General features: G+C 45.2%; 1 protein-coding gene across 2 annotated transcripts in view; it reads left to right on the forward strand.

Annotated features, from left to right (window-relative positions):
• The first annotated feature begins 964 nt into the window (after positions 1 to 964).
• Positions 965 to 21,268, forward strand: part of TTC6 (tetratricopeptide repeat domain 6) — a 174,676-nt gene continuing 154,372 nt past the window's right edge. For both annotated transcript variants that reach the window (XM_040333738.1, XM_040333739.1), the window contains exons 1-3: positions 965 to 1,057; positions 7,611 to 8,720; positions 11,620 to 11,721. In XM_040333738.1, the coding sequence (XP_040189672.1) occupies positions 7,626 to 8,720; positions 11,620 to 11,721 (1,197 nt within the window). In that variant the 5' untranslated portion in view covers positions 965 to 1,057; positions 7,611 to 7,625. The remainder of the gene's footprint in view (positions 1,058 to 7,610; positions 8,721 to 11,619; positions 11,722 to 21,268) is intronic.

Below are 21,268 nucleotides of genomic sequence, written 5' to 3' on the forward strand. Positions count from 1 at the left end.
TGGCACAGTGGCTGCGTTTGATGGCATGGCACAGTGGCGACAATTGATGGCACAGTGGCGACAATTGATGGCACAGTGGCTGCGTTTGATGGCATGGCACAGTGGCGACTATTGATGGCACAGTGGCGACAATTGATGGCATGGCACAGTGGCGAAAATTGATGGCACAGTGGCGACAATTGATGGGCACAGTGGCTGGTGGCTGCATTTGATGGCACAGTGGCGACAATTGATGGGCACGGTGCCTGCGTTTGATGGGCACAGTGACTGCAATTGATGGGCGCAGTGACTGCAATTGATGGGCAATTGTTTTATTTTTTTTGCTTGTTTGCGCCCCCCTTAACATTTTTGAGCACCAACCGCCACTCTTCCCTGCACTACTTTAGTCCCACTTTAATATGAATGGACTGGAGGCCCATAGACCTCAAGTTTACAGGCATTCCCTGAAATTGCGGCAAATCGTGCGACTTTCCAGTCTCTGCAGTGTGTAATGGGCCTCACTGTCTTCACAAAGGGAGAGGTGATTTCCACCGATTTATAAACAGGCACACAGCAGAGAGAGATCTCCTCAGAGAACCGAGCATTGGATATTTCCCGCTGATTTATAAACGGACACCTTTGTGTTTTCGATGCACCTAAAACAGTGTCAATGTTTTGTGATTTAGGGTCACTTTGCTGTGTTGAATTTGTTATATTTTACATTGATACGAATATGTGTGGAAATGTGCATTGATATTACACTGGGTGTGGATGGTGACTAATGTGATTTATAGTCGGGGGTTCCCTGACTCCGGGTATGAGATGATTCCCGGTAAATGTACGATTATACATTACAAGGATCGCAGATAGTCACCTCCCATCCGCCCACCTGCCCCGCCCACCCCTGGTTACCTCCGCTGTACACGGACGGTCGGGGGGCGGATTCCCCCAGAAGGGGCGGGGTGGGACAAAGTTGGTTGCCAGGTGATGAAGTTTGGGACAGGGTCTCGGATGTTGCTAGGAAACCGCAAACTCTCCCCGGGAAGACGAGGGGCACCGGAACCGACAGAGCAGACAGGTGATCGGTTCGGCACACACCGCCTATAGAGATTAGAGAACACACTGGTAGGAAGAGAGGGAGAGTCCATCTCCTATACAACATCACCAGATAGAAGAATCCCTATTACTACCCATACCAGGGGGGAGACATGGGGTGTGATAGAAATTGGGGGGTAGGGGTGCACGTGGGGAGGGGGACTGGGAGTACAGGTGCATTATTGGGGGGGGGGGGGGCATGCATGGTGCAGGGATGAGGTAAGAGGGGGATTAGGAGGTTAGGTGAAGGTAGTAAAGGTGTAGTATTGTGTGTGTGTGGGGGGGGGGGGGCATGCAGGGTGCAGGGATGAGGTAAGAGAGGGATTAGGAGGTTAGGTGGGGGTGGTGAAGGTGAATTATTGGGGTGGGGGGGGGGGTGCATGCATGGTGAAAGGATGAGGTAAGAGAGGGGGATTAGGAGGTTAGGTGGAGGTAGTAAATGTGTAGTATTGTGTGTGTGTGTGTGTGGGGGGGGGGGGCGGCATGCAGGGATGAGGTAAGCGAGGGATTAGGAGGTTAGGTGGGGGTAGTGAAGGTACATTATTGGGGGGGGGGGGCATGCATGGTGCAGGGATGAGGTAAGAGCGGGATTAGGAGGTTAGGTGGGGGTAGTGAAGGTACATTATATGGGGGGGGGGGGGGCATGCATGGTGCAGCGATGAGGTGAGAGAGGGATTAGGAGGTTAGGTGGGGGTAGTGAAGGTACATTATTGGCAGGGGGGGCATGCATGGTGCAGGGATGAGGTAAGAGAGGGATTAGGAGGTTAGGTGGAGGTAGTAAATGTGTAGTATTGTGGGGGGGGGGGCATGCATGGTGCAGGAATGAGGTAAGAGAGGGATTAGGAGGTTAGGTGGGGGTAGTGAAGGTACATTATATGGGGGGGGGGGCATGCATGGTGCAGGGATGAGGTGAGAGAGGGATTAGGAGGTTAGGTGGGGGTAGTGAAGGTACATTATATGGGGGGGGGCATGCATGGTGCAGGGATGAGGTGAGAGAGGGATTAGGAGGTTAGGTGGGGGTAGTGAAGGTACATTATTGGCAGGGGGGGCATGCATGGTGCAGGGATGAGGTAAGAGAGGGATTAGGAGGTTAGGTGGAGGTAGTAAATGTGTAGTATTGTGGGGGGGGGGGCATGCATGGTGCAGGAATGAGGTAAGAGAGGGATTAGGAGGTTAGGTGGGGGTAGTGAAGGTACATTATATGGGGGGGGGGGCATGCATGGTGCAGGGATGAGGTAAGAGAGGGATTAGGAGGTTAGGTGGGGGTAGTGAAGGTACATTATATGGGGGGGGGCATGCATGGTGCAGGGATAAGGTAAGAGCGGGATTAGGAGGTTAGGTGGAGGTAGTAAAGGTGTAGTTTTGTATGGGAGCATGCATGGTGCAGGGATGAGGTAAGAGTGCGATTAGGAGGTTAGGTGGAGGTAGTAAATGTGTAGTATTGGGGGGGGGGGGGGTGGCATGCATGGTGCAGGGATGAGGTAAGAGAGGGATTAGGAGGTTAGGTGGGGGTAGTGAAGGTACATTATTGGCAGGGGGGGCATGCATGGTGCAGGGATGAGGTAAGAGCGGGATTAGGAGGTTAGGTGGAGGTAGTAAATGTGTAGTATTGTGGGGGGGGGGGGCATGCATGGTGCAGGGATGAGGTAAGAGCGGGATTAGGAGGTTAGGTGGAGGTAGTAAAGGGGTGTTGTATTGTATGGGGGCATGCATGGTGCAGGGATGAGGTAAGAGCAGGATGTGAAGGTAGTGAAGCTGCAGTATTGTGGGGGGGGGGGGGGGGTGGGGTTAGGTGGGGGGTAGTGGAGGTGCGGTATTGGGGGGAGGGGGGGATAGAAAAGCGAGAACAAGTCAACAGTTGACAAAACACACAAAAATCTGTACGAAAAATGTGCTGCAAATGCATGTCGCCTCTTCAGTGCCCCGAATCCAGAGCGCGGACATACGTTTTGCAGAACAATGAACGCACATTGAAAATAATGCACGACGCTCCACGCTCAGAAAGGCGCGTTCTTCTTTGATGCACACAGGGCTGTGAATTGGCTGCCCCATGCACAATACACAGAAACGTGGGAAAAAGCACAAAAACACGAGTGGGAAAATCCCCTACACAAAGTGTGAATAGGGCCTTAAAGAGTTTTAGGAACTGGCATTAGATCTACTCAATATTTTTACATAAAACGACTTTCTTCAGGCAAACAGGAAAAAAAAACTGCCCAAAATTCGGGTACAAAAATTAAACTTTCCGCTCAATGTCTGTAATGGCGGCTTCACCCCGAGAACACACAGGTTTGAACGCACACATTCCCATGCAGTGTATTTTGATAGCCAATTTATTTGAATAGGCTGCAAAACACTGGACTGACGAAAAAGTATCGCTAAAACACACCGAAACACAACGTACTGTGCCACTTGGTGCCTGCAAGCTCACTGTGCTTTCTGCATTTGGGGTGCCATTTACAATATATTGGCATCCCCATGCAGATGGCAATGGCCAATGATTCATAGCCGGGACCTACTGATCGACTGATCGACTGTGTGCAATCACAGCTCAGAGCTCTGTGTTGACAATCAAAGCAGGGCTCTGTACAGAGGGAACAATCTGTTTTGTATCCCTGCATTGCAGGGATAAGAAACAAAGAGATCTTTAGTAAAAAAAAAAGTCGTACGAGAATTTTCGTACATTATTTTTATCCTTGGCTCTGACTTGCTGTGAAACATTGAGGAAAACCGGCTGATCGTTCGCCGGATTTTCTCATAGTGTGTTACTCTGGCCTGTGTAAGATGCACTGCACAGCAGGGCTCCCGCCACTCCGTCTTCCATCAGAATGAATATAGTCGGCATCCAATTTCCAATCACATGTATTACTTTATTTTAACCACTTGCTTGCTGGGCACATATACCCCCCTCCTGCCCAGGTGAAATTTCAGCTTCCGGCACTGCGTCGCTTTAACTAACAATTGCGCGGTCGTGCGACGTGGCTCCCAAACAAAATTGACGTCCTTTTTTCCCCACAAGTAGAGCTTTCTTTTGGTGGTATTTGATCACCTCTGCGGTTTTTATTTTTTGCGCTATAAACAAAAAAGAATGTAAATTTTGAAAAAAAATACAATATTTTTTACTTGTTGCTATAATAAATATCCCAATTTTTTTTTTTTTAAACTTTTTTTTCAGTCTAGGCCGATACGTATTCTTCTACATATTTTTGGTAAAAAAAAAAAAAATCGCAATAAGCAACTGGTTTGCGCAAAAGTTATAGCGCTTACAAAATAGGGGACAGAATTATTATTTTTTTTTTACTAGTAATGGCGGCGATCTGCGATTTTTATTGGGACTGCGACATTATGGCGGACACATCGGACACTTTTGACACTTTTTTGCCACCATTCACATTTATACTGCGATCAGTGCTATAAATATGCACTATTTACTGTATAAATGTGACTGGCATTGAAGGGGTTAACACTAGGGGGTGAGGAAGGGGTTAAATGTGTACCCTGCATAGTGTTCTAACTGTGGGGGAAGGGGGGTGACTGGGGGAGGTGACCGATCTGTGTCCCTATGTACAAGAGACACAGATCGGTCTCCTCTCTCCCTGACAGCACGGTGTCTCTGCGCGCGCGGGGAACGAGGAAAGGGGCGGACGTCAATTGACGTACGGTTGGATTTTCAGGTCCGCGCTGTAGCCGTCATTCGGCTATAGCGCGGGCCTCAGGTGGTTAATCCAAGATAATATACAGAAAAATCTCCCACAGGTTTACGCGTTTTCTTCCCTCTGCGGGCCTTTATCATAGCATCGGGAGGCGATAGTAACATCCAATTGAAAAACACTACCACTGAACCACATCTGCCATACCAGGTGCAGAATGAATCAATCAGCACCCACATGCACACTTGAAAAGAACAGTAAGGGAGATACAAGCATAAAGTTATTATATCACTCATAACAATTTTCTGCTAAGATACATTGTATACAATCAAAACAAATAGAACAAAACTGGATAGTACTAACAAAACAAATAAAATACTTGATACATGTATTGCATGATGCATTCCAGGGGATGCTGTCAGATGAATTGATGTATTGTCCGCAGTTTATAAATATAGAGGTCTGGTGTGGGGGATGAGAGGGAGTCTGCATATCAGGTAACCTAGCACTGCCCGCTCAACACTTTAGGACAGGGGTGTCAAACTCAATTTCATCGTGAGCCGCATCAGTATTATGACTGTCCTCAAAGGGGTCGGTTGTATCTGTAAGATTAGATGTCCAGCGCATCCTCTCCCTTTACATTAGATGTCAAGAGCCCCCCCACCATCAGAAGTTGAGTCCCACACTCTCCCTTACATGACAGTGCACCCCCCTTACCTTATGCTGCTGCTGGGAAGAAGCTGGATGCATTGCTTGAAAGCAGAAAGTAAGGGTCTGGAGGAGGACCAGAGGAGGTACGAGGGCCACATGAAATGGCCTGGAGGGCCGGATTCGGCCCGCGGGCCTTGTGTTTGACACCTGTGCTTTAGGACATTACTACTGATACCAATGTAATTTAATGTATAACCTTCATTAATATGCTAATTATTTCCCTTCTACACCAAATTGAGGTTTATTATTGTTCTACGGACACCAATGTATTGTATACTGTATGTACAGACTTCCATTATATTACCACTGACACCAATGTAAAATATGTGTACAGACATGCTTTATATTCCTACTGACAAAAATGTTGGCCAGCCAGGGGATGAAGTGAGCTTTATCTGACCTGCTGCAGCTTATAATGCACCCTGTGAGAAGCTCAGAGTGTGCAGTAAAATCAGAGTAAACAATTTCATTACAGAAGAGGAGTCTGTACAACTGTACAAGGTAAGGCTGGAGTTCACCTTTAAGAAGTATTTAAAGTATAACTAAAGGCAAAAAAAAATGTTTTTAGTCTTAGATACAGTGGAGAGGGATTAGAATGTTTGTCAGGTTTTATTGCTGTCTATGTCCCCGTTAAGGAGATCCACCTCCTCTGTTTGTCTTGTTTACCATTTTCTTTGAAAATGAAAGTATAAAAATCCCACATTTTGGGTTGTCCCCAGAAAAGTAATAGAGGGGAAATTTTCCAATGGGGACACTAGTTCTGGTGACCTGGGGGTCCCCAAAGGATTCTCTTAAAGCAGAGTTCCATCCAAAATTGGAACTTCCGCTTAAACAACTCCTCGCCCCCTTAGGCCTCGTACACACGACCGAACATGTCTGCTGAAACTGGTCCGCGGACCAGTTTCCGCGGACATGTTCGGTCGTGTGTACGGCCGACTGGACCGGATTCCCAGCCTAGCGGACAGGTTTCCAGCGGACAAATGTTTCATAGCATGCTATGAAACATGTCCGCTGGAAGCCTGTCCGTCGGACATGTTCGGTCGTCTGTACGACTCACCGGACATGTCCGCTCGGCCGAAAGCCCTCGCATGCGTCGAAGTGATTCAACGCATGCGTGGAAGCATTGACCTTCCAGGGTCGCGCACGTCGCCGCGTCATCGACGCAGCCATGTCGCGACCACGTCACCGCTGTCCGCGGGGATTTTGGTCTGATGGTGTGTACACACATCAGACCAAAATCCGGCAGCGGACATGTCCGATGAAAACGGTCCGACCGTTTTCATCAGATTGTCCGTCCGTGTGGCATGTATTTTTTTTGGGGACAGGAAATGGAGGGAAATCTCCCCAATTGGACACAGACAGCAGAAATAAACTAACAGAGGGTTATGACCTCCCCTTACTCAATACAAAAAAAAATAAAAAATGTTTTGCCTATACAGTAGTTCTACTTTAAGCAAGCATGACTGTCAGGCATCCAAGTATAGTTTGTACAGCCCCTTCTGATTTTTTTTTTATATCATTTATAAACGTGTAATCTGAAGAAAGTGACATCACATACTGACAAATGCCACACAATAAACATCTTTACTGATGATTCAAGAGAGACTGAAGCTCAGTTTCTTCCGATGACAGCCAGGTAACTAGGATTTTCTTAAAGGAAAGGTCAGGCGTGTCCGTCTTCATATTTTACATTTTCGGGTCAGGCTTTCTATATGCATGTATGATTCTTTTTTTCTGATCATCCATATAGTTAACGTACAGGCCAGCAGCAAGTTTCTCTGTACTTGTAGGCTGATTTGAAGATATTTTGTAGTAAATATGTGTGAATTTACAGATATGCTGTGCATCTTAGGTAAATCAGTCTTTACAAACGCCCATCCAAGTGAGCAATAAGGCCGTTAAAATTATTCACAAATAGTGAAATAAGATTGACCTACTAAATTGAGAAATCTGTGACTGGAATTAATGGAGAATGAATAGGATTATCCCAACAGGGCAGGTTTCTATGAGATGATCAGCAGTAACCGCGAGGAAAATTAGATTTAACAGTGCATTAAATTGCGTATTTAGGAAGCATCTACCAGTAGATTATTTCCAAATACCGAGTCATGCTTCTGAAAATGAAAAGCAAGGCTGGTAGAAGAAAGCTAATGCTTTTGTTAATTTATTATACAGGAAGAGATAGAAGAGATGTCAGACGGAAGAGGGCATTTGCATTTGAGACTCAATTATGCAGAGGAGTTGAGAATCAAGAAAGAGCTGGAAAGATTGCTTAAGCCTCCTCAGAGGACTGTCAAGCAGGACACGGTGGATTTCAGGAGTAGCTCGCCCCTGTCTCTAACGCCCGATCCTACTTTATCCCAATTTAAACAGCTTTATTCAACCTCACGCCCAAGATCTAAGGTCACAGGCAGACCGGCTCAACCCACTTGCCAATCTCCATCAGCCTCTGATCTGCCTCAAGACTCTATGATTGACAGTACTGAGAAAAAACATCAGAAAGTTGGTGGATCGGTAAAAAGTCCAGTGCCTTGCTCAAGAGATGCCACACAAGAGTTACAAGAAGAAAAATATCTGCAAAGTGATCAGTCATCCTTTATCCATAAACAATATGAGAAGACCAACCATAGAGTAGAGAGACCTGCAATTGCATCAATGGTTGGAACCACCAAGCCTATATCAATTTTTCAACGGCCAAGACCACCTGCAAAGCTCAGGTCTACCATGACTCAGAATTTCTCCAAGCCACGCACGTCTGTGAAGCCCACAGCGGTCCAGAAGAAGGTGACACGAAAACTGAAGGTGATACAAGCTCCATCCAGCGAGATAAGGAAGGCTGTCGATGAGAGGTCCAGCAAAAGCAGTGATGGCAGCAATTCTTCTTCAAGCTCTGACTCTGAGTACAGCGACGACTCGGAGAAAAGAGCAAGAAGTACAAAGAAGAAAAAGAAAAAAGTTTCAAAGAAAATGAAAACATTGGCCACACCAGAACGAGAAAATGTTGAAGGTGGCAATTTGACTCCTAGTGTGCTGTTGCCAGAGCAACTCTATGAAGCAACTTATACATCGGCTGTATGTAAAAACCATGAACTTGATGAAACCACTGATAAAACTGCAGAGGGCATACATACCGCATACCTAATGCCACCGATGAAGACCACGGCTAGGTCGGTGGATGAAATAATTGCATCACTGTATTCTCCACAGACACATACAGAATCAGATATGATGATTAAACAGTTGATGGAGAGTGTTTTGGGCCTTAACTATAGCCTCACATTTGGGGTAAGTTCATCCATATCCAAAAACATGGGACTGTATTTGGTAAGAATATACAAACCACAATGTGTCGTGGCCCATCAAAGCAAACAAAAAAACAACTTTAACCTAATTGGCTTAGCCCCCTTTCACACTTGTACGACTTCAAAGTCGCGCGATTTTACCGCGATTTTGCGGCCGCGATTGTACCACGATTTTGCCACGATTCACGGCCGCAATTTCAATGAATGCCTGTGTAAGTGGCATCAAAATCGGACCAAAGTAGTGCAAGGACTACTCTGAAGTAGGCACAACTTAAAGTCGTGCCAGTATGAATGGTAGTCATTGAAAATAATGGAGAATGACTTGTCATACGATTTTGCAGTCCAAAATCGTGAGACAAGTCGTATAAGTGTGAAAGGGGACTTAGTCATTGAGGTTGATTTACTAAAACTGGAGAGTGCAAAATCTGGTGCAGCTTCCATACAGCTTCCAGATTTTTTGTTAAAGCTTAATTGAACAAGTTGAAGTTAGAAGCTGATTGGCTACCATGCACAGCTGCATCAGACTTTTCACTCTCCAGTTTTAGTAAATCAACCCTGATTATGTGGTCTCCCTAAGACCCCTTTCGGTAAAACGCTGCTATTTTACCATTGGATTTGCGGCGCATTTCGGTCGCTAGTGGGGCGCTTTTAACCCCCGCTAGCGGCCGAGAAAGGGTTAATACCACCGGCAATGCGCCGCTACAGCGGTACGGCAGTGCTGCCTATTGATTTCAATGGGCAGAAGCCCATTAGCAGCGGTGAGTTCACTGCTGCTAATGCGCTCCAAAGAAGCTGCTGGCAGGACTTTTTCTGACGCCCTGCCAGCGCGTCGTCAGAAAAATGCGCTATTGTATTCTGACAGCGGGTTTCCCCCAGCTGTCAGATAGTTACACAGATCAACGCATGCAGCCAGTCATGTGCTGATCGAATATTATGCTGCGTACACACGATCATTTTTCGACATGAAAAAAAAAAACAACGTTTTTCGGCATGTAGAAAAAAACACGTTTTTGCAACATCATCATTAAAACGACGTTGCCCACACACCATCGTTTAAAAAAAATGCTCTAGCAAAGCGCGGTGACGTACAACACGTACGACGGCACTATAAAGGGCAAGTTCCATGCGGATGACGCCACCCTTGGGGCTGCTTTAGCTGATTCCATGTTAGTAAAAGACGATTTGCACTTTTCTGTCTGTTACAGCGTGATGAATGTGCTTACTCCATTACGAATGGTAGTTTTACCAGAACGAGCGCTCCCGTCTCATGACTTGCTTCTGAGCATGCGCAGGTTTTTAACATCGTTTTAGCCCACACACGATCATTTTTTACAACCCGAAAAACGTCATAGTTTAAAACAACGTAAAAAAATGCAACATGTTCGGGAAAAAAAATTGTCGTTTTTCAGAAGCCGAAAAATTATGTGAAGCCCACACACAATCATTTTAAATGACATTTTTTTTCATGCCGAAAAATGATACGTTTTCCAGAAGGATCATTCGACAAAAGCCGGTTGTTTTGGTGCAAATTCGAATGTATCAGCAGGAGATTCAATATGTGTATACCCAGCTTAAGTCAGACTGAGCAGTGCACCTAAACCAGGCTTTAATGCATTGTTCAGTTCTGTTATGTAAATTAAGTCAGAACTCTACATACTTTTTCCTAGTAAATTATTTAAATGATTCTACAGGAAATTATGTTTATTTTTTTAAATAACAATCATGTTATACTTACCTGCTCTATGTAATGATTTTGCACAGAGCAGCTGCGATCCTCTTCTTTTTGGGTCCCCCACCAACAGTCCTGGCTCCTCCCTGCCGAGCACCCTGCCGAGTGCCCCAATAGCAGGCCTCTTGCTATGGGGGCACTCGAGCTGTTTATTCATACATAAAGTGTGGCTTACCCCCCCTCCCCGCTCTCTCCTCATTGGCTTACTAGCTGTGATTGACAGCAGCAGAGGCTCCCCCCCCCCCCCCAAAAAATGGATCCTGCTCCTTTAAAGCATTTTATACAGCACAGTGCTCGTCCTGTGTCATTTTGCAACCTGTAACACCTAAAAAACCTGACTGATCCTGCCAGTTTCTACCCTCCCCTATGTAAACTGACCACTGCTGAGTCCTGACACCATGGTTAGTTTATGTTTCTCTGTCATCCGCAGCTGGCTCTCTGTCTACTATCTGCTCCTGTGTCCTCCTCCCCCTCCCATCCCTGCCTGCCAGCTTGTGAGAGTGCCACCCCCCTCCTGCTGCTTGAATAACTCTAACATGTGTACACCATCTGCACTGCCTCCTATTGTAGTATCCCCTCTGTGTGTGATCTGTATAAATAAATGCTGCAAATACCTAATTTCAGAGCTGAGATTCCCTCCTGACTGACGTCAGCAGGGGAATCTTGGTCCCTCCCACTGCATCTGTCAGAGGAGGAAAGGAGAGAGCTGGCCGGTCATGTGATCGTGATCTCCGCTCTAAAATTAGGCATTTACAGCATTTATTTTTATTAAACGCACACAGAGGGGGATACTACCATAGGAGGCAGTGATGATGGTGTATACATGTTCGAGTGGCTTAACAACGATTTTAAGGTAAGAAACCTTGAGCCTTTAAAACAACTTTTAAGATGTATTGGTATATATGTATTGGTATATTCATCACTGCTGAAATCGGTTACTTGATTGATGACCGCTATGGGTCAATATATGGATTTTAATTTTATACATTATAATAATGAGAGAATTCTATATCGTCGTTGAGCTTGAAGTCAAGTGTCATAGTAATGTGCAGAGGATGCAACAGAATTTATACCTGCTGGATCTCATGGCTGCCACTCCACAACTGGAGTGTCCAAGTTACTTAGCAAACCAAATTCTGTTGTATTTTTTCAGAAACCAGAAGAAGAAAGGAATGTGACATATGAGCCAGAGATATCACAACCAGTGCTGGAAGATCAGGAACGGTCATCTGTAGAAAGTCCATCTTCACAGCAGGTAGCAGTACTTTACAAAAGGAGAAATACAACCACAATGTGATGTAGTATAAGTGAAAATGTGATCCAAACATGTAACTACGCTTCTATATTAACTTTACTACATACAGTAAATATCATAGCATAGCATACTAGCTCATTATGAATTACTTACCTGAGATCGAAGCCCCCACAGTGGCCCTCGTTCGCCTCCTCCGATGCCACCATGATACCCGGAGTGACTTCCAGGTCAGAGCAGTGATGACATCACTCCCGAGGCATGCGCGTGGGAGCCGCCACTAATGGCATGATGCCATTAGTAGCGGCATGCTCAGTAAGCCTGCGCCCAATGTCTACGGCGCATGCGCCCAATGTCTATGGCACATGTGCCGTAGACATTGGTGCCGCTATTTTTTGCAAATATCTCCTAAACCTTTTAGGTTTGGGAGATGTTTCTTGCACCTACAGGTAAGCCTTAATCTAGGCTTAACTGTAGGTTAAAGTGGTTTTAAAGGGTTTAGACAGTGAAATTGGTGCATTAACTCAAGAACAAAGAGGCTTTATTCACATCTGTGTGTTTCCTTGCATTTCAGAAATGCGCTGCACCAAAAATTGCAGTAAAAACGCACCAAGCTTCGCTCTAAAAAAAAGTTCTGAAGCTTCTTTGGGCACACAAATACCACCATCGGTCAAAGTATCACAGCACTGAAATCTGAAAAATGGCATGGTATAAATGAAAGGGTATTACTGGCTGGTGTTCTAGAGGTTACAAAAAACTTTTCAGACTTACAAAAAAATAGGTAAAAATGTCCCTGCAGCTCAGCACTCCAGCAGCCCTTGTTTCCTCCATTCCAGAAGCCTCTATAAAAGTCTTCAGGATTTGACACTTCTGGGAGTATCAGATGTCTTTGTCCCCTGCACTACAAGACTCAGCAGTTGTTGTTTGTGGTGCCTTCAAGTTCCTGTCTTTATTTTGAAATGTATTTTTGTGTTCATAGAGAGAACCCTGGATCCCAAGCCAAACTGTACACTGCATTTGTTCTTAGGACCATGCTTTGTCCTCCCCTGACACGAGGGCTTGCCCCACTCTATTCAAAGGCACGTTTTGGTCAAAGTTTATAAAAAAGAACAAAAAAACAAGAAAGCTTTGAAATACAGTAAAACCTTGGTTTGAGAGCGTTTTGCAAGACAAGCCATATTTTTTTTATAAATTTTGACTTGATACACAAACGATGTCTTGATATAAGAGTAGTGTCATGTCACAACTGAGTATAAAATAGAAGAGAGGGGTCTCTAAGTGTAGCAAAATGATTACATTTTATGAAGGTACAACATTTAGCAACTCACATGGTAGTGAATTAAAACAGGCACATCTAAGTATGCAGGCATCCGGGGTAAAGCGATCCACATAGTCCGTCCTTCTCACCGCATTGATGTCATCTCTTCCACAAAAGGTTCAAGCATCTCTTATAGATAGCTCTACTGCAGGGTAGTCTTCTCGGTCATGATTGTCTTTTTTTCAGTAATCTTCTGATTCTTCTGAATCTTCTGCTTGTGATCGTGGAAATTCCTTCTTGCTACCTCTCACCAGCAGAAAGCCTGATGTAAAAATGCCTTTGTGGGACGTAATAGGTCCTGAACTGTTGTGTTCAATGTTGATAATATTGTTTAGGATTTAAAAACAACCATTAATTTTATTAATACAGATAATCAAACAGACATAATAAAAGATGCTCACTGCACTTTCAAATAAAAGGCGTGCATTGTTAGGTTTACATACACTTTCATTATCAGGACCCTCTTTCATTTTGAACATTAATTTTTGTATTCATGGCAGCGCATAAAATGACACACTGGAGTTTATTTACTAAAGCTGGAGAGTGCAAAATCAGACTCACTTCTGCAGAGGTTTTATTGCCAAAGCTTAACCACTTAAGACCCGGACCTTTAGGCAGCTAAAGGACCCGGCCAGGTTTTGCGATTCGGCACTGCGTCGCTTTAACAGACAATTGCGCGGTCGTGCAATGTGGCTCCCAAACAAAATTGGCGTCATTTTTTTCCCACAAATAGAGCTTTCTTTTGGTGGTATTTGATCACCTCTGCGGTTTTTATTTTTTGCGCTATAAACAAAAATAGAGCGACCATTTTGAAATATTTTTTTTACATTTTGCTATAATATATATCCCCCAAAAATATATAAAAAAACATTGTTTTTTGCTCAGTTTAGGCCGATACGTATTCTTCTACCTATTTTTGGTAAAAAAAATCGCAATAAGCGTTTATCGGTTGGTTTGCGCGAAATCTATAGCGTTTACAATATAGGGGATAGTTTTATTGCATTTTTATTATTATTTTTTTTTTTTTTACTACTAATGGCGGCGATCAGCGTTTTTTTTCGTGACTGCGACATTATGGCGGACACTTTGGACAATTTTGACACATTTTTGGGACCATTGTAATTTTCACAGCAAAAAATGCATTTAAAATGCATTGTTTATTGTGAAAATGAAAGTTGTAGTTTGGGAGTTAACCACAGGGGAGCTGAAGGGGTTATTTGTGACCTACTATATGTTTTTCTATCTGTAGGGGGGTGTGGCTGTAGGTGTGACGTCATCGATTGTGTATCCCTATAAAAGGGATCACACGATCGATGATGCCGCCACAGTGAAGAACGGGGAAGCTGTGTTTACACACAGCTCTCCCTGTTCTTCAGTTCCGGGAACCGATCGCGGGACTCCAGCGGCGATCGGGTCCCGGTCACGGAGCTTCGGACCGGCGCGCGCGCGACCCATGGCTGGGCACCAGCACAGGACGTACCTGTACATGCATGTGCATGTGCATTTTTTATTATAGTTTCATATAAGAAATACAACAAGAATATCTCAGCTCTTCATCTTACAATACACAACCAAATTTAGGGAATAGCATGGTGGTTTGTCAGTAACGTTAGAGAGTCTCTTCTGTGTCGCCGATACCACCCAATCAGACGGGCTAAGATCCGGTAACAGAACAATAAACCACTCCTCGGCCCACTGTGTCTGGTGCTTCATGTTGATGCTATATTCCAGCCCTTATCGGGTCCTCTACCCGCTGGGAGAAGACAGCCCCCACTCCATCCAGAGGGGGAGCCCGACTCACCTACCCATGCTGGGATCGACCCCATGCTTTCCTATTGCACAATAGTCGGCAATGAATAAACAATTGAGTAAACCTAAACTATAAAATCTAGATCAATACCCCAGAGCAGTGTTTCTCAACTCCAGTCCACAGGGCGCACCAACAGGTCATGTTTTCAGGATTTCCCTCAGATGAAACTGCTGTGGTAATTACTAAGGCAGTGAAACTGATAAAATCACCTGTGCAAAATAATGGAAAGCCTGAAAACAAGACCTGTTGGTGCGCCTTGAGGACTGGAGTTGAGAAACACTGCCCCAGAGTATAGAGGTATGTAGAATGAGAGGTAGAAAAGAAAGGAAAAAGGAGGAGAAAGAGTGAAGAAGGAAAAGTGGGGGGAGGGGGGGAGAAGGGGGAGGGTAAGAGTCACGGCCCCATGCCCAGAGAGCCCACTCGCGAAAAGAGACTTAGAGAGCCAGAGTCCGGATAGACCCTTATTTATAATGTTTTTTGCTATACCTTTAAGGCCCTGTACACACGATCGGACAAAACCGATGAAAACGGACTGAAGTTCAGTTTCATCGGTCCAAACCGACCGTGTGTGGGCCCCATCGGTCAGTTATCCTTCGGTCCAAAAATGTTGAACTTGCTTTAAAATTCAACCGATAGACGCCTAACCGATAGGTCAAAACTGTTGGTTAGTACGCAAAAGCATTGGTTCAAAACCCGCGCATGCTCAGAATCAAGTCGACGCATGCTTGGAAGCATTGAACTTAATTTTTCTCTGCACGTCGTTGTGTTTTACATCACCGTGTTGGACTTGATCGGATTTTTAACTGATGGTGTGTAGGCACCATCAGTCTGCTTCATCGGTTAACCGATGAAAACGGTCCTTCGGACCATTCTCATCGGATGGACCGACCGTGTGTACGCGGCCTAGAAGGGACCAGCCTGAAGTGATCTAGTACAATGTTTCTCAACTCCAGTCCTCAAGTATCCCCAACAGGTCATGTTTTCAGGATTTCCCTCAGATGAAACAGCTGCAGTAATTTCTAAGGCAGTGAAAGTGATCAAATCACCTGTGCAAAATAATGGAAAGTCTGAAAACATGACCTGTTGGGAGTACTTGAGCACTGGAGTTGAGAAACATTTATCTAGCAAGGCATTTTCTGCTTAAAGCGGTGGTTCCCCCTTAAAAACAACATTTTTTTATTCCACTGCCCCCCCACATTCCATCACGATTAATGCTCTTAATATTTTTTTCCTGCTGTACATACCTTAGTACAGCATCTTCACCCGTGCATCCGGGTTGCGAGTCCCGCGGGAGTGGGCGTTCCTCACAGGCTGTTGATTGACGTTTTCCCCAAAAACGAGCTCTCCCCCCGTCGCGTAAGCCGCGTCACGGTTGGCGAAAGGAGCCGAACGGCGAGTCGGCGCTATACTGCGCATGCGCATCGCCGTTCGGCTCCTTTCGCCAATCGTGACGCGGCTTACGCGACGGGGGGAGAGCTCGTTTTTGGGCAAAACGTCAATCAACAGCCTGTGAGGAACGCCCACTCCCGCGGGACTCGCAACCCGGATGGACGGGTGAAGATGCTGTACTAAGGTATGTACAGCAGGAAAAAAATATTAAGAGCATTAATCGTGATGGAATGTGGGGGGGCAGTGGAATAAAAAAATGTTGTTTTTAAGGGGGAACCACCGCTTTAAAGTTCCACTTTAATTGAACAAGATGAGGTTAGAAGCTGATTGGTTTCTATGCAGAAGTGAGCCTGATTTTGCACTGTCCAGCTTTAGTAAATAAACCCCAATGCATATGTATTTGGATCTGAATGATGCGAAGCTGGAAGACATTGATTAATGGGCATGTCATTGTCAAGTACTTGTCCAGTTTTGACAGATGATGGAACAGCCCAACACAAAGGCACATTACTTCCCAGAATCTAATGTGTGTATTTTACATCTAGCCTTCACTGTGACTTTTGTATTTCACAGAGGTGAATTTGTATGTTTAGTGAGCAGTGACCTACATTACTAATTAAATGTTATTTTAAAAGCACCTATGTGTGTCTTGTGTAGCTGACAGTTCTTGCTCAACATAAAGTGCAATGAAGCATGTGTAAAGTATTTTCTCCTATTAGTTTAGTGATACCTTATTGTTAGTCCTGGTCTATTTTCCCAGTTATGGGCTCTGGTGTCAGAAATTTACAGGGCCTGAGTAACATCATTAGCCAGATTCAGGTAGTGTTACGCCGTTCGTAACTCTGAATCTAAGCCGTCGTAAATTTAAGTGTATTCTCAAATTGAGATACACTTAAATCTAGCTAAGATACGACCGCCTGCGCCGTTGTATCTTAGCTGTCTATTTAGGCCGGCCGCTAGGGGCGTGAACGCTGATTTACGCCTAGAATTCGTAAATCAGCAAGATACGCCTATTCACGAATGTACGCTTGCCCGTCGCAGTAAAGATACGCCGTTTACGTAAGGCGTTTTCAGGCGTAAAGTTATTCCACCAAAAAGCTGGCCTAGCCAATGTTAAGTATGGACGTCGGTCCCGCGTCGAATTTTGAAAATTTTACGTCATTTGCGTAAGTCGTCCGTGAATGGGGCTGGACGTAATTTACGTTCACGTCGAAACCAATAAGTCCTTGCGGCGTAATTTGGAGCATGCGCACTAGGATACGTCCACGGACGGCACATGCGCCGTTCGTTTAAAACGTCATTTACGTGGGGTCATGGTTTATTTACATAAAACACGCCCACCTCTTCACAATTTAAATTAGGCGCGCTTACGCCGGCCCATTTACGCTACGCCGCCGTAACTTAGGACGCAAGTGCTTTGTGAATACAGCACTTGCCTCTCTGACTTACAGCGGCATAGCGTATATGCGATACGCTACGCCTGCACAAAGTTAAGCCAGTCTTTCTGAATCTGGCTACATGACATTACAGCATTTAGCACAATTGCGTGATCTTTGGATAACTCAGATTGACCCTTTTAGAATGTTGTCCATTATTTACCATTGTCATACCCATGTAGGAGAAACCTTTGGCCTGTTACTGCTTTTCTTAGATCAGAAATGATGTCAAACTAATGTTTTTTGAGGGTCCCATTCAGGGTTGCCAACCGTCAGTAAATTTCAGTTCGTTTTACAGCGGTCAGTAAATGTCTGTTAGAGAAATTTTATGCCATTCAAAATCAATCTTTTTTTTCAGCTTTGTGTTGACTCTGCAAGTATAAGAAAGAAGCCCTTGACAGCTTGATGCATTACCTTATCCAGGCAGAGTTTGGAGCCAGTTGGGATTATTTTTAAGTAGAAGCGTTCTGGAGCCGGCAACGGAAGGAGCAGGTGGATGCATTTTCTGATCCTGCTCCTCTAGTTCTGGCTGTGATCTCAACTGTGCTTCACCTGCCAACTCTCTGCATAGATAGGTAGTTGGAACCTGGTGCTTGTCTGACAGCAACAGCTCCTGACCCCTTTTCCCACAGCCTCAAATGCCCCGCAGCTACACTGCACTCTTCTCCTGAGTAACTTTGCTTGCTCTTCTGCAGCTGCAGTTCTCTATCAGGTACTGTCATGGAGGGTGATAGTAGGGCACTTTACTGTGGTAGGGGACGATTTGGAGGGAAAGGGGGCAACCCTGTACTCTGCACTTTGTACACAGCACACATCTGCACCCTGCACTTTGTATGCAGCGCACCCTTGAAGCCTCACTCTGTATGCAGCGCACCCCTGAACCCTGCACTCTTTACTTAACCACTTAAGGACCCCTTCACGCCGATATACATCAGCAGAATGGCACGGCTGGACACATCAACGTACCTGTACGTTGCCCTTTAAGCCCAGCCGTGGGGTCTCGCAGGCGCGTGCACGTGACCCGGTCCGAAGCTCCGTGACCGTGGCCGCGGGACTCGCGGACCCGATCGCCGCTGGTGTCCCACGATCGGTCCCCGGAGCTGAAGAACGGGGAGAGCTGTGTGTAAACACATCTTCCCTGTTCTTCACTGTGGCGCCATCATTGATCGTGTGTTCCCTTATATAGGGAATCACAATCGATGACGTCACACCTACAGCCACACACCCAGGGCTCAAGTCCTACGGGAACACGAGGGAACGGAGTTCCTGCACTTTTTTCACAGCAGGAACGCAGTTTCCTTTGCAGGACTAGAGCAGCCGAGCCGACCGAGCCAATCCTTCACTAAGCGGCGATGCCCAGCTCGAGTCACTGTCAGGGGCAGGCGAACCTTCGTAATCCTTTATGTTACTGGCTGCTTACTGTATATGGATTCATCGGGTAGTGTCAGACATTGCGGCATCGAGGAAGTGACGGAATACCAACACACTACCCGATGAATCCATATATAGGAAGCGGCCAGTAACATAAAGGATTACTAAGGTACAGTGGATCTAAAAAACAAACAAACATGCGGTTTAGTAATTATGCATATGAGCGTATAATTTTTTTTTTTGGTGGGGGAGTGGATCTTGGGTGGGAGTTCCCACAATTTTTTCCCCAGGACTTGACCCCTGCACACACCCCTACAGTTAGAAACACAGATGAGGTCATACATAACCCCATCAGCGCCCCCTTGTGGTTAACTTTCAAACTGCAATGGTCCCAAAAATGTGTCAAAATTGTCCGAAGTGTCCGCCATAATGTCGCAGTCATGAAAAAAAAGATGATCGCCGCCATTAGTAGTAAAAAAAATAAATAAATAATAAAAATGCAATAAAACTATCCCCTTTTTTGTAAACGCTATAAATTTTGCGCAAACCAACCGATAAAGGCTTATTGCGATTTTTTTTACCAAAAATAGGTAGAAGAATACGTATCGGCCTAAACTGAGGAAATTTTTTTTTTTATATATTTTGGGGGATATTTATTATAGCAAAAAGTAAAAAATATTGAATTTTTTTCAAAATTGTCGCTCTATTTTTGTTTATATCGCAAAAAATAAAAACCGCAGAGGTGATCAAATACCACCAAAAGAAAGCTCTATTTGTGGGAAAAAAAACGATAGCAATTTTGTTTTGGAGCCACGTCGCACGACCGCGCAATTGTCAGTTAAAGCGACACAGTGCCGAATCGCAAAAACTGTCCAGGTCCTTTAGCTGCCTAAAGGTCCGGGTCTTAGGTGGTTAATGTACACTCCAGGTGAGGTGATACTGCTGCCTTCTGAATGTGTTTTTTTCCCATCTGAATGGGAATTTTGCATTAAAATACTGTGTCACAAATACAAGCCATACGTTTGGCTGCGCAGCCCCAATTTGACCCACGGACCTTGTATTTGACACGTGATTTAGAGGTAGGTGGTCAGGGAGCAGTTCTGTTTAATCATCAGGCCACTCCCACTATTAGACGCAATCTGGTCATGCCCATTGCTCATTTTGGCATTCATAACAGAACTTGTTTTTCAACTGTATCTCAGCGGGATGGCTGATAATTTTTCATGCTGTGCTGAATTTTTACATGTAAACTAGGCTAATTACCTGTTATGGGTATTATCATTATTTACAGATTGTGTTCATACTCTTTAAATATCGATTGATTTAGTTTCTAATAGGAGTTCTGTCATTTGTTCTTAAACGTACTGTGGGCCGGATTCAGATAGGTTAGCGGATCTTTAGATCCGCGTAACCTATCGGATTTACGATCCGCCGGCGCAAGTTTTTGAGGCAAGTGCTTAATTCAGAAAGCACTTACCTCAAAACCTGCGGCGGCGTATCGTAAATCCCCCGGTGGAATTCAAATTCCGCGGCTTGGGGGCGTGGTCCCCTCGCCGATCGAACAGCGCATGCGCCGTCCACGAATTTTCCCAGCGTGCATTGCTCCAAATGACGTCGCTAGGACGTCATTGGTTTCGACGTGAGCGTAACTTGCGTCCAGCTCTTTTCTGAATCGACTTACGCAAACAACGTAAAAATTTAAAACTCGACGCGGGAACAACGGACATACTTAACATAGGATACCCCTCACATAGCAGGGGTAACTATACGCCGGAAAAAGCCAAACGCAAGCGACGTAAAAAAAAAGCGACGGGCGGGCGTTCGTTTCTGAATCGGCGGAAATCTTCATTTGCATATTCGTTGCATGTAAAAAATGGAACGCCACCTAGCGGCCGGCCTGGAATTGCAGCCTAAGATCCGACGGTGTAAGTCACTTACACCTGTCGGATCTTAGGGAGATCTATGCGGAACCTGATTCTATGAATCAGCCGCATAGATCCGACCGACGGAACTCAGAGATACGACGGCGTATCAGGAGATACGCCGTCGTATCTCTATCTGAATACGGGCCTGTATATCTAAAGCCACCTTTTTTCATTACTGATGCATCCGTGTGAAAGAGCCCTAAAGGAGGGTTTTAACCCCAGTTTGTTTGCCATCTGTGCCTCACTGGGAAACTTTCCCTTTACTTCCTGTCCCACAGTCAAAACAGGAAGTGAACAGAAA

Source organism: Rana temporaria, chromosome 13 (genome assembly GCF_905171775.1).
Source record: "Rana temporaria chromosome 13, aRanTem1.1, whole genome shotgun sequence".
NCBI classification, from domain to species: Eukaryota; Metazoa; Chordata; class Amphibia; order Anura; family Ranidae; genus Rana; species Rana temporaria.